Genomic DNA, 13441 nt, shown 5'->3' with positions numbered 1-13441 from the left:
AAAAAAAAAAAAAAAAAAAAAAAAAAAAAAAATCAATCTCAAGAAATCTAATATACCAGCCCAGAAAACAGTTGACTAACAGTAACTTAGCTTAAGAACTACTTTGCAAAGAATGTGAGCATGCTTCCACATAACAGATTTGTAAATAAGGGCAAGGAAACACCACATTTACTTCCAGCTGCAAGGTCTAGGATTCATACCTTAATTTTTCCAGAACTCAAAGTTGAATCAATTCTTACTACCATAGCCTGCCACCTTACTGTTAGCATACAAAGTCTTTGTAGGTATACACACTGAATGAACAGTAATGATACAAAAGTAATCCCAGCTGTTCTGCACGCTTCCACTAAGAATGAACAACTTACCAGATCTTGTCTTTCTGTCATACTCATCTTCTCAACTATGGACCAAAACCAACGCTTGAACTGCAAAAGCTTCTCAGCATTTTCTCCTATTTGAGAAAAAATATACATTGGGTATTTATGTAATTCAGTTGGTGCACTGAACAATAAATATTAAGAGATCTGTTCTAAATATACTTACTGCATGCAAGTTGGATCTCAGCAAGTCTCTGATACTGGAGACAGACTCATTTCAAAACTAATATACACGTTTCTGAGTATAAAGGCTAAATCTGTCGTACCTCAGTGTATCACACCCTCCCAACCAAAAAGTCCAGTAAAAGCTAGAGTTTAAGTAACATAATTCTTTTATTTCACACCAAGTCACAGTGAGGTTGGAAAACGTGCCTTTTTTTTGCCTTTACTCAAGGTAAATACTTTAAAAGGTATGTAAAGAACACAGAAATTTTGTCATCAATTTGAGTGACTTAGCAACTGATGACAAATTCTAAGAGGTAGTTTCAGCTTGAAGCTGGTAACTTCATGTAGAACAGACAGCATTAAAAGTTATTCAAACAGAGTTGCAGAGATAAGTTGTTTCATACCTGACTCATCATTGAAAGAGGTAAAGCTGATAAGCATTTGCACATTTACTTCACCACAGCCATTTACCAAAAGTCTGAAATCTTCTGCTGTCAAATCTTCTAATGAATTCTTTGGAAGTACATCCAGAAGACCCTTCCTCATTGCCTTAAGTAAAAACCACAAGATTTACATTACAGCCATATCATTTACTGACAAGTTTCATGTCCAATTCCCTATCAACTTGAAATTTCTTATACTCTTAGCTGTTCTTTTCTGTCAAAGGTTTATGATCTGGGATGCCAATCTTCTATAACAAAGAAATGCAACAAATTAAGCAGCAGAGCAGTACAAGTATATGATTGCAAAAGAAAACAGTAATGGTTTGAGCTAGTATTGCACCAATCACAGGAGCATAGGCAAATTATATTCTATTATTGAAAATATCAGATATATTACTGACCTATTCTGAATCTAGTGAGTTACAAAATGCACATCGCATCTTAATTCCACTTTGCTTCCCAGTCACTCAAGTGGCTCTTCTGCTTTAAAAATGTAATATACATGCATGTGTGTGTACACATACATACATGTTTCAACATAAGCGTTACAATTTTCAACTCATAATAAAGAGAGAGTTGAAATACTTATTAATTCATGCAGACACAGAGACTGAGTGATTTAATTCCAGGAACACTTTTTTTTTTTTTGTAGAATTTTGGACCTAATCTGCACAGAAGTAATCTAGAATCTGCTAGCCTAACTCAGAACTGCAGCAAAAATTGCCAAGTTTAGGTGTAGCATGCCACTCTTTTAAAAGAGATTCAAAAAATGTTTTTAATATAGTTTTACAGTCAATTAATAGTTTTTTGCTACACCAGCAGAAAAGAACAAAGTTGTGTTTTGTAACAGATTCTTCCTTTTAAAGCAAAAATACAATCAAGTCAGAAGTTCAAGGTGTTTTATATACATTTTTGCCTGTAAGGCTAAGCAAAAGTTGACTGAGATTACTAGTATAAAGTAGCTCTTAAACCCAAAGCAGGAATTCCAAGAGGCCATTTAAGCTCAAGGAGCAATCATACATACTTAACCAATGAGATCACACTTAAAAGGAATTATCTTTGATCATATTAAAAAAAACCGGTCATTCTTCACAGCACCATAAAACTAGAGGTGCAACTACAACAAAAAAAAGAGATTCTTTTTAATCAAGCTGTCACACTTCAAAAAGAACCTGATTAGCAATACCATAATGAGGAGAGAGAGGGGAAAAAAAGCCTACAACACTCCACCAAGAACTTACATGCAGAGGCTGTTCTGCCACTACCAACATTCGGTGTTCTGCATATTTCCGGACGTATTCATAAACATTCTGAGGAGTGACTGGTATATTTACACCATTGGAAATAAGTTCAACCTATGGCAAAATATTAAAGATCATTGGAGGAAAGAAAGATAAAATGAGATTATTACTACAACAGACATGTACGTTGATCAGTGATTTATAGTTCAATATTTCTCCAAACTGAAATAAAATTTACTACTGGTACCGTTACTACTACATGCTAATGTAGTTTTGTAGGTTTTATGGTAGGCTCTACCTACACCACCTTCAAGGAAAGACAGAAAAACTCAACCAAATGGAACACTATACTTCAGTGTCTAAAGAGAATGCTGCATTTGAATCTAGAAAAAGGTAGATCAGCTTTGAAACCTTACAAGAACCTACATCATATGTACAAGACAACACGCATAAGTTATAAAATTCTGAAATTACAGCGAGAAAGCTTTTTGTCCTTACCTGCCCTCCACCCTCCTCCTTGCAGAGGTCTATTGCAAATGCTAAATCCATTGCTGCAAACACTGCATCAGCATCTGTACTTTGGGAAGCAAGTATAAGTTGCCGAAGGCTTTCATACATAACCGGATCAAAAAAAGCAAAGTCATGCCAGTTCACCTATTAAAAAAATAAACAAAAAAACCCACACCTTCAGTTACAGATATATTCAAAGTTATGTGACCTGTGCCTAATTGCTAGTATACAACAGTGCAGGTGTAACAACACAAAATAACTTGTGTAACAAAGCATACAAACACTTAAAAATAAGCAGTCAAACTCCTATTTTCAGCATGCTGTCGAAGGTGCTTAAGAATACTCAAGTGCATTAGCATTACATACAGACTTGTGAAGCCTTTTCTGCTATTATGGGCATAGATCTTATAAAGAAATTTAATGGTTTGTGGATTTCTGTTTGTTTTCTTGTTTTTGGAGAGGTATGAGGGGACTTTGTTTTTAAGAAATTCTTCTGCATATCACATAGATCAGTACAGATTTGATGGTGGCTGACTGAAGTTGGAAACGACTTGCATCAGTGCTCCAAAACACTGTAAGACTATTCTCCACTTATAACTGCTGTTATATGTTTAAAGACTGACATATACTGCAGCTTCCAAAAATTAGTATAATACCACCTATTTTTTGCTGCTTCTTGCTTTGAGTGTTAGCAGGCTGTAAAGAAAAGTAATCCATTATTCACCAACTAAAATATCCTTGGGTGCACTGAACATTTAACTGGAAGAAACATATATTCAAAAAGAAAACCCTCAGGGGCAATCTCTCTTGGAAGGTACAGTGGAGACAACATATCTTCTTGTCACTAACACTATTTAAGATCATACATTGAGTAATCGGTTATGTGATCAGAATTGTTTTCTGTTACAGAAGGCCAACATTAACAAACTTTGGCTTAAGTTTTTGCATCAGAAATCTTATGATGTTCTTAACTAATGAATGAAACGTGCAGGATTAAGTGCCAGGTGTTTTGGGGAGCAGGTGGGGAGGGAAGCAGGAGGTAAAGGCATTTTTGCTGAATTTTAGATTACGATTAATCTGAATTAATTTATCCCTGCACTTATATTACTTAAATTATTACAAAATTGTAATTATAATCCAATTCAATTAGTTCCATCAAGTAGGAAAATCCTTTTGGGTAACATGTGATGTTGATACAGTCCAACCGCACCTCTTCAAGCCATCACTCTTAGGGTTAACTCAACAGATAACCTATTGCAAATCCTTCCATCTTACTCAAACACCTTCTAGCTACTTCAAGCAGATCTACTCATTTCACTATCTAAAATAAAGTAACTTCTTCAAGTTAAAAGCATACTTACAGTTCCAGGACTAACTCTATTAGTCAACGCACACAAGGAAGAAAAAGCAGTTGAAGATGAGTTTCTACATGAATAAATAAAATTCAAATTTGTATGATCAACTTACCTTTCTACCAAGAAGAACTTTGATTACATGTCTATTCAATGTGATAGGACACAACTCATTCTGCAACAGGCACAATCCTAAGATTCTGAAAATAAACATGATTTTTGTTTTAGTGTGACACAAGTTACATTGGTGATATTTCAATTAAAAAATTTAAAATAAGAATTAAGCTTTGAGTCCTATTTATCCAAAGAAGAAAATTTTGGACATTGTATTTTCTACAGTATAAAACCTTAACTTTGTTGAAAAAGATGAATTATAACATGAAGAGAAACATCCAGGTGTGCAAATTCTCCACTATTCAGCACCCACACAAGATACAGAGCAAATAAAGTATAAATGAAGTTTCTGCAGTTTGCATCAACAGCACTCTTCCTTGGTACTTTGAATACTCATCTTTTACATTTTTTTCCAGACAAGTAAGTTAATCACCTACCTGCCAATATTTCTGAAGCAATTCAGCCTCGCTTCTGTGTTTTTACCAGGTCTTGGTGTATAAAAACCTCGTTTTCCAGGTTGGTAGAAGAGTGGTGCATTATCATCCCCATCATCCGTATCATCTAATTCCATATCCACTACACTACGGCTGGAACCATGTCTCTTTCTATTCTCCTGTTCAGAAAGCCAGAATAGTAATCCACAAATGTACTTCTAGCTACCAAGCCACTTCAGCAAGCTCTTGCAACCCAACTCAAACATTACATTTTATAATGGCAATGTTTTATATTTTTGAGTGATTACTACTTAATCTTTTCAAAGGCATAAACAAATAGCAAAAAAAAAAATTTTATCTGAATAAAGATATATTCTTGATAACTCCACAAGATAATTACATAGAACTTCTCATTGCATGATGAAAGAAGGCTTCAGCCAGTTTCTAGAACTGATAACTGGATCTCCCCTAACTTCCTATTTAAGCATCAGTACATTACCTGCACTTTATCTGAAGAGTCTAGCAATCCAAGATCCAATATACTGTCAGCACCATTCTCCCTTGACAGGAAAAAAACAAAGGCCAATGATGATTTAATTTCACAATAAGAAACATTCTGAAACCAGGCAGATTCAATTAAACCAAAGTCAACAAGTCACTTATCCAAGGAAAAAAGTCTTGAACAAAGCAATAAGTAAGGTAGATGTATCAGTTAAATTTAGCACAGTACAAAGTGCTTTAACCACAAAATCAGATTTTGCCGCTTACAGAATCCTCAATACTTTACCTGCCATGTGCAATAATGAGTTCCATCGCTTCATCAACTCTTGCTCTAAGGGAATCTTCACTAGCTAGTAACAGAAGCAGCTGAGCAGGGGACAATTCCAACAACATTCCTGTGATCTTACTTGCAAACGCCTGGAGATACAGAATGACACATTACTATTCTCTGCCAGTTCTCTCATTTTCAAACAGAGTTTTGTGAAAGTTTAAGGATTTAAAATACAGAATGCATTACAAGGTACCTCACAGGCTACATGACAAATTACAGAAGCAAAACCTGAAGAATATCCTAAAGAATACAAAGCAGGCATACATGTTCAACTATGTTCAGGTAAGTTAATAATTGACTAGGAAATTAATTTTTCAATTAAATGATGCAGGGATACTTGACATATCATTTAATGTACTAGCTAACACATACTGGTTGCATTGCTTGCACTCGAGGGTAGAGCCTTTCTCCAAGCGCCTGTCTGTGTGCAGGAAGTGGATCAGGATCATCACTAGGATTTCCTTCTGAAGCTGGTCTAAAAGGCCTTGTGTCAATGGAAAGTTGTCTTCTAAAGTCCCTTAAAAAAAGTTAAAGCAGTTTGTACTAATTTCAGAAGAAATAAAAATACTCTGGACTTTTTTTTTTTTTATTTCCCCCCCGCAAAAATTCTAAATAGCATTAGATTTTATACCAGGAATATTTCTCATAGCTATGTAGAGAGTTATTCAGAATCAGAGAATAAAAATAAAACAGATATTTTGATACTATCAGTACTTCAGATGAAGCAGTAAGTGTGCCACCAATGACAATACTGTTTCTAAACCATCCCGTAACTTCATGCTGGTACACAAGCTTTTTATTTATTGTTTTAGCAGAGAGATTCATGGCATGCTGTTGAGACCATCTATCAACACTAATATCAACTACATAATTTTTTTAAGAAGTACATCTGGCTGTTTCTTTAAATTCAATATAATTTGGTCTTGAAAGTGAAAAAGACATTTACTTGAGTTAGCAGAAGTATCCTTCTGAAGATAGCCCAGGCAGTTATTCCATTTGACAAATCAGCCCCGACAAACTCAAAATGTATCACTTACCTATCCCTGTCTCTCCGAGAACCAGCTCTTAAGCCACTACTTCTGCGCATTTCTCTCTCACGCTCCCTCTCTCGATCTCTCTCCCCCCTGTTTCGCAATCTCTGCATCAGACCTTAAGGAGGAGGAAAAAACCATAACCCTCAGTATCTTTATACTTCTCTCTCTGTCCTAAATTTCACTATAAGAAGGATGCAGTTTCAAAATGTAGTTTGAAAGACATGAAAGAAGTGTTCTCTCATTAACGTAGCGATCCAGGTTCAGCCAAGCTTAAGAAAGGAACCTGAAGTGTTTGTATGAACTTACAAATGCAAAAAGCTCCCAAAAGTTTATACAATTTCAAAAAACATTTACAAATATTCGTGACAAGCCAGATACAGCAGTCACCTTAAATGTTTGCACTACGTAAAATCTTGACATAAAATCATGATAATCCACTGGAGAAAAAGATGCTCAAAAAAAGCTAAGAACTTCTAAAGTGAACTCATTTCTAGAAAAGCATCAACTTCTTGTTCTGAAAACAAGAAAATCCATTTTCTTGCCTCAGAGAAATAACATACACAGTTTTCATAGTTTCTATGCTGACTGAACAGCAAGCATTTCAACATATAAAAAAAGCATTTGATGCTTTTATGAATACTATCTATAAATTAACTGCAGCATTTCACTTACTTGTATGGGTACCCTTGTTGGCATTCTGAATACAATCTAGATTTGGCAGTTTCTCATTTGACAGAAAAGCCTGTGCAATGGCAGTATAAAAGCTCCGTGCTACACCGCTGCCTTCTCCAGGCTCATCTTTAAAAGTAACTTTCACTCTGTGGACAGCCATCGGAGTGGTGGCACACCTGCGACCAAAATGATTGTTGAGCTGCCTCATGGTCTGCTGAATTAGAAGATCTCTGTCTCGATCAACCTAGTGAAAAAAAGAAAAAACTTTTTTTTTTCCTGTTCTTTATCAATCATCATATCAAGAGAACTTCAGCTTCACAAGGAAGCATCTGGACTCTTCTGCATAGATTCAAAAAATACCAAACACATAATGAAAAACTACACCGTAATCGCAACAGAGTTCATACAGTAAGGTTTAAGACAACTGCTTGCAGATTCTGAAATATAGCTTCTTCTATTAAGTTAATGCAATGTCTTATGGTTCAAGTTCTAATGAGACAAATTTGGAAGAACAACTAACATTTTTTACCTCCAACGTTAAATCCCGGGATTGCTGGTTTCTAAGTTTTTCCATCTCTCTGCGGAACTTTGATTCCTTCACTTCAAAGCCACCCAGTTCAGTCAGGATCTTAAAATAAAAAGTAAAACCGAAATCAGAATAAGAGAAGTTCATACGTAGTTGGAAAGGTAATTGTTTTCATACTAAAAAGAACATACCGATCCAGGCTCTGCTCCAACATCTTCCATGAATACTCTACCAAACAACTCTAAAGAAAGACGCCAACGTCCCAGCAACATGTCATGAGATATGACCATGCCCATGAAGCTACACTGTGGTCTGATAAAAGAAGGATAAAAAATAAAATTAAATTTAGATACATTTGGTGTACTTCTACTTTTATGTAACATCTTGCCTCCAAGTAAGTTCTTGATTTCTGACAAACTGGTCTACCACCCAACTATACTCTAGAGGAACATGTAGAGCTCAAATTGTCAAAACTGTGTTAATTACTTGATTACAAGCTAAGTAAGATGTGAGTTAAAACATTCTACACTGCACCCACAGATAAAACCATACACTTTAAATAATAAAACCTGTTATCTACAGTAAGGTATAATCTGATCATAAATCCTCTTGAGAGGTCTTTCCACGTACTACACAGGATCAACCAATACAAGTTGGCTTAATATATGTGGAATTATTCACACTGAGCCCAGTCTTACAATGCCCTAGAGTGTGGCCAGTTAAAAATGGCTTTTGCCTACTGTGCTAAGCAGTTACTGTGTATTAGCATATGAAGGAGCTAATCACTTGATACGCATTTGGAATGAACAAAGAACGAGTAGGAGAACTTGGCAGAATTGCAATGGAGGAAAAAAGCCTTCAAAATGAATTGAACGTGAAAGTCTAGCAGATTTACCAAGGAGAAAAATATCAAAAACACTGACATAATGGAGTCTTTCCTCCTCCACTCCAGTGAACAAGTTGTGAGCTCTACTTAGTTTAGACATTGTCTCCAGACTAAGAAGTTTCAGTAATTTAGACAAATTAACTTTTTCAATTCAGAATTCTTCTCACAATGTGGTCATGAAAAAGAGACATTATCCCATATTTTGTGCCACAGGTGAAAGAAAGATGAAAAAAACTTTCTGTATGTCATTCCTCCTTTTATGTAAAGCTGCATTACAGCTCTCCTTTTTAAACAGGAAGAGCAGACTGGACATTCATACTGAAGCGCTAATTATAAACCTTAAGATTTTTAAGTCAGTACTTTTCAGTTCTGTGTTGTAATCCCCAATCTTCTAAACATAACTCCTAACTCCTTGCTCCTACAGCTGTGCTCGAGAATCCTCTACTGAGGCTGAGGATTTTGTGTATTGTTGTACCAGTTGCAAATTTTAGCGGTTCTAGGTTTTAAAATATTCACAAGTACTTACGCATGTAATTTTTATGAAGCCAGTCAAATCAACTTGAATTTCATAGAAAGAAATTCAGCTGGGTGCCTACTCTCCATGATAACTTAATGGTAACTTACCCTAATCCTTCCAATCTTTATAAAGCCTTTATTAAATTATCTGTCTCCTATAATACATGCTGATTTAAACAGAGAAGTTAAATTTACATTGGCTAACAGTTGCTAAAATAGAACACTGCCACAGCTGAAATTCAAATCTTGCTTCAAAAAGATAATTACTCCAAAAGCACACAACTTCATTGCCGCTTGGAACGCACTCTTCTGGGCTGTCAATTCCCATTTTCCACATGGCTTACTAATAAGTCATACTATGTATGCAAAAGAAAGTCAGGTAGTAAAGGATTTTTAGTAGTTTGCACAGACCTCGAGACTGTTCAACTGTTCATTTAAAAGCTACTAAATACAAACATTCAATCCAAACGAAGATACCCATTTTAATTTAAAAGATTTTAGAATCCTAAATATTCTTTTATCAGTTCAGTAACATTTCATACAGTAATTTTAAGTCCAACTACCTGAAAGATGTGAGAGGTGGCCCTTCGCTTTCTGTCAGTCCTATCTCTGCCAACAAGCTGCTTTTCAGTTGTGCTGCAAGGTCATGAGCTGAAGGCCCTGGTTTTGAACTCTCAGATTCTTCTGTAGGCACATTTTGTTCTTCTCCTTCTCTCTTCTGCCGATTTTGCATGCTCATAACATTTTTTAAGTTGGCTGCATAAGACATTTTCGTTGGAAGAACCTAAACAAGGAAAAGTCAAAGTTAATTACAGTTTATTGAAAGCAAAGGCTTTTTCAGGAAACACATTCTTAAAACACAGAAAAATAACTGCAATTGCTTTGATAATACACAAACTCACTGGTTTCAATAAATAGGAAATGCAGTTTTCCTGTTTTACATTTATGTTTCATATACTTGTTTCATAATGTTCCGTAGGCATAATGTAGGCATGTCAAATCTACCCCACATGGTAATATTTATTATAAATCATTACTCAACTGGCATTTCAAAATTAACATGGATCATACTGTAGCCTTTAAAAATATTGCCTGAAATCTGCTATTAATCAGAAACTATACAAATTCTTACATTTCAAAAAAACTAAAACATAAGGAGAAATTAAAATAGAAGTCAAAAGTTTTCACACTTGAAGTGCTTTTGAATTACTGTTCTGAAAGCTACTCAACATTTTATACTATAAATTGAAGCATCTTTTTTGGGAATTAAGATACTAGCTTAAATTATCGCGTTCTTTAAAATAATAAAATCTTTAAATCTACCTCGAGGCAGTTTCTATCCACTGTAACTTCCATTAAGCACTTCCCACTGTTGGCAGAAGATGAATACAGACCCTGGCTTGGTCGACCAAACAGATCTTCTTTGCGAGCATTTGGCTGAAAATTAACAAAAGCATTCTGGGTAAATAATATACTTCAGTTAGAAAAGAAAAAGTAAATTTCAGTTATCTTCCCGAATGCTATCTCTGGTGTCACCTGTAGTAAGTGGGGCTGGTCTGCCAAGGGAATGGCTTCTGCCAGAGGAACTTCAAAAGGATTGGGTGGAATGCAGCCAAGGAATGTCATCGAGTCTGACCGTCTGAAAAATGGATGATTTTGGCCAGTCTCTGCTGGAAGGGAGTCGTCATCTTTGTCATTGAGTGCAGCACCTAAATATCAGAAAGATGCCACTTCAATTTTCAGTTATAAAAGCAAAAAGAACACAAATTATCAAGAACTAAGTATCCTTCTTAGCTATATGACTGGAGGAGCAGGAATGCAAGCCACCTCCCAACAGTTCTAAGGATGTTTCTGCTGATCCACCCCCACCCATTTTTATTTTTTAAGTTGTTTAGCTGTCATTTTTATACCTCTTACTGCAACAAATTTTACTGAATGTGCACTGCTCCTCTACACACACTTCACTATTTTTAGAAACATTTTCAACAAATCAAAACTGTTACAGTTCAACTCAAATTCAAATTTTGAATTCTGCAAATTGCACAGAACTTCAAGGGCACAAACTGCAGCTCTGAGAGAAAGTAGACGAAATAGCAAGTATAAAAAAGAATTATTCAAAGTCTCAACTAGCTAATTGGGACAAAAACATTACAAAAGTGTTGTATTTTAGCATGCTAAGGGATCATTTCTGTAAACTAACTTTGATTGGTGTCGTCATCGTTCTCATGTTCTGAATCTTCATTGTCAAGACCCAGTTCCAAAAGCTCTCGAGTTCTAAAAGAATAAAAAGCATTTACAGCTGTAGAAGTCAATAAAAAGCCAGACCTAAACAAGAGTTATATCTGCAAGCTATAAATAATAACTCTGCAATGACTGGTGAATAAGTAGAGCTGTTCATGAGGAGGTGGTGTTCAGAGCTGTAGAGTACTTTTCATTACATAATCACTACATTACTCACACATTTACCCCATTTCACCATCTCTAGAGTTTGAGCTGAAGTTAAAGCTTAAGGCATCAGTAGGTATATTCTTTTTTAAATACTACCCCAATATTAAAAAAAAAAACTGGGAACCTTGAATTAGGGGAAGAATTACAGGTGAATAATAGTCCATAATATATTTACTTGTGTAGAATACACTAGATAATCTAAAAAATAATGCCAATCATATATAAAAATTATCACATTTCTGAATTTCTTACTAGATAAATGGATTCTTCTGTATTATAGAAAGGATCAAGAACTTTGATTAGTATTCATTTGTGGCAGTGCGTGGACTCTCAAATATGTTCCGGAATTACAAGGGCTGTCCAAAATATTGCCTCCTATTTCATTACGTCCTTCTGGATTTCCTGGAAACCAGATAAACCATCTCAACCAACTCTGACTGATGCCTTGTGATAAGCTAAAGGCTCAAGCTGCCAGAGTCAGGCCAGAGAAGAAAATCTTTCAATCACAGCACAATAATTACAGGCCTCATACCAGTCTGAAGATCATGGAGGACACTGCCAATCTTGGCTGGACAGTCCTTATCATCCCACAGTATAGTCTGGATTTGGCACCTTATGACTTCCATTATTCAGGCCAATAAAAGATGGGTTGTAGAGGCAACATCTTCCTAGCAATGATGCAACATCTATCCTAGCAATGATGCTAGCTGTGAAAGCGGGGTCGCCTCCACAAGTGCAGAGTTTTACAAGTGTGGTATACCTGCTTTTGTTCATCACTGGCAAAAGCACACAGGTAATGGAGGTAACCATGTTGAAAAAGCATTCTGTACCTGAAAATCTGCTCTACCACTTAGTAATACTGTGCTCTTTGCATCTGTTGTAGTTTCCATGGAAATAAATAGGAGGCGTTCCTTTCAGAGTTACGTATACAGATAAACGTAAGTGTTTGAGCTGCTGATTACCACCTCCAAAGATGGAAAGATGGGGGCATGTGCAAAGTTTACAAAAATTAGTTTGTATGAGTCAGACTTGATACCTTTTCCGTTCCAGCTGAGGAGTATCCAATGTTGTCTGTTGATTCATCGCTTTAATCCAATAAATAAGCGCTTGAAAAACATAGGCTACGTGCTTTAACGAACAGACATCGAGAACAGGGAGAACATCTGAGTGCTCATCATTGTGAGAACGCATCAAAGACAGCGCGTAGTTTAGGAAATCACCACGTGCTGACATCATTCCCTGACGGGCACTGAGTAAAGTAGCACGTCTGGTGAAAGGAAAGAAAGGAATACAAAGGAATTAGGCAGCACAGGCATCCTTTCCAAGTTAGTCTCCGCATCTGAAATACTGATGTCAAAATTCAAAGAAGTGTGATAAGAGTAATGATCACCATTTCATGCTTCACAATGCACTAGTGGCTCAAGTGCAATATATTACTAACAGTTAATACTTGAGACCAATCTAGTAAATCAGAATACACTAAATTGTAACATCACAAAAAGCAAACATCAAAACTACTGCTACGTTACCAAAGTAAATCCTTAAAAGTCTGTGAATGTAAAGATTTGACTGTAAAAAATAGCACTTCCACCACATCTAGCAATCAGACTATTTTCATACCTTCTTCCCTCAAGTGTTCTTAAGCTGGCTTCCTCCCGGGCTGTCATCCTTTCCCTTCTAGCTGAGTTCTGAGAAGCATGGAGAGGATGATTTGGATGCCCAGGATCACCAGCAGATGCTAATGCAGAACCATAACGCAGCTGAGCTTCTGTGGAGTCCATTATACTAACCATCCAATTCCAAGTAGGAATAAGCTTTTCTTCTACATAATTCTACACAGAATGAGATTTAGTGAGTTTTACAAACAACAGACTTAAATGATAAGAATGCA

General features: G+C 36.0%; 1 protein-coding gene across 1 annotated transcript in view; it reads right to left on the bottom strand.

Moving 5' to 3' along the window:
- The window catches only part of UBR5 (ubiquitin protein ligase E3 component n-recognin 5), a 79581-nt gene that overhangs the window by 3816 nt on the left and 62324 nt on the right, over positions 1–13441 (bottom strand). Inside the window, exons 40-58 of the mRNA XM_048939052.1 lie at positions 13171–13382; positions 12587–12817; positions 11303–11376; positions 10639–10811; positions 10426–10539; positions 9666–9886; positions 7892–8012; positions 7704–7802; positions 7175–7418; positions 6506–6617; positions 5841–5985; positions 5424–5554; positions 5136–5196; positions 4640–4815; positions 4204–4288; positions 2725–2880; positions 2227–2340; positions 947–1091; positions 366–451 (exon numbers count right to left, since the gene is read on the bottom strand). Coding sequence (XP_048795009.1) covers positions 366–451; positions 947–1091; positions 2227–2340; positions 2725–2880; positions 4204–4288; positions 4640–4815; positions 5136–5196; positions 5424–5554; positions 5841–5985; positions 6506–6617; positions 7175–7418; positions 7704–7802; positions 7892–8012; positions 9666–9886; positions 10426–10539; positions 10639–10811; positions 11303–11376; positions 12587–12817; positions 13171–13382 — 2700 coding nt within the window. The remainder of the gene's footprint in view (positions 1–365; positions 452–946; positions 1092–2226; positions 2341–2724; positions 2881–4203; positions 4289–4639; positions 4816–5135; positions 5197–5423; positions 5555–5840; positions 5986–6505; positions 6618–7174; positions 7419–7703; positions 7803–7891; positions 8013–9665; positions 9887–10425; positions 10540–10638; positions 10812–11302; positions 11377–12586; positions 12818–13170; positions 13383–13441) is intronic.

The sequence above is a fragment of the Lagopus muta genome, chromosome 3 (assembly GCF_023343835.1).
Source record: "Lagopus muta isolate bLagMut1 chromosome 3, bLagMut1 primary, whole genome shotgun sequence".
NCBI lineage: Eukaryota > Metazoa > Chordata > Aves > Galliformes > Phasianidae > Lagopus > Lagopus muta.
The sequence above is the reverse complement of the archived record's forward strand: the minus strand, read 5'-3'. Positions and strand labels throughout refer to the sequence as shown.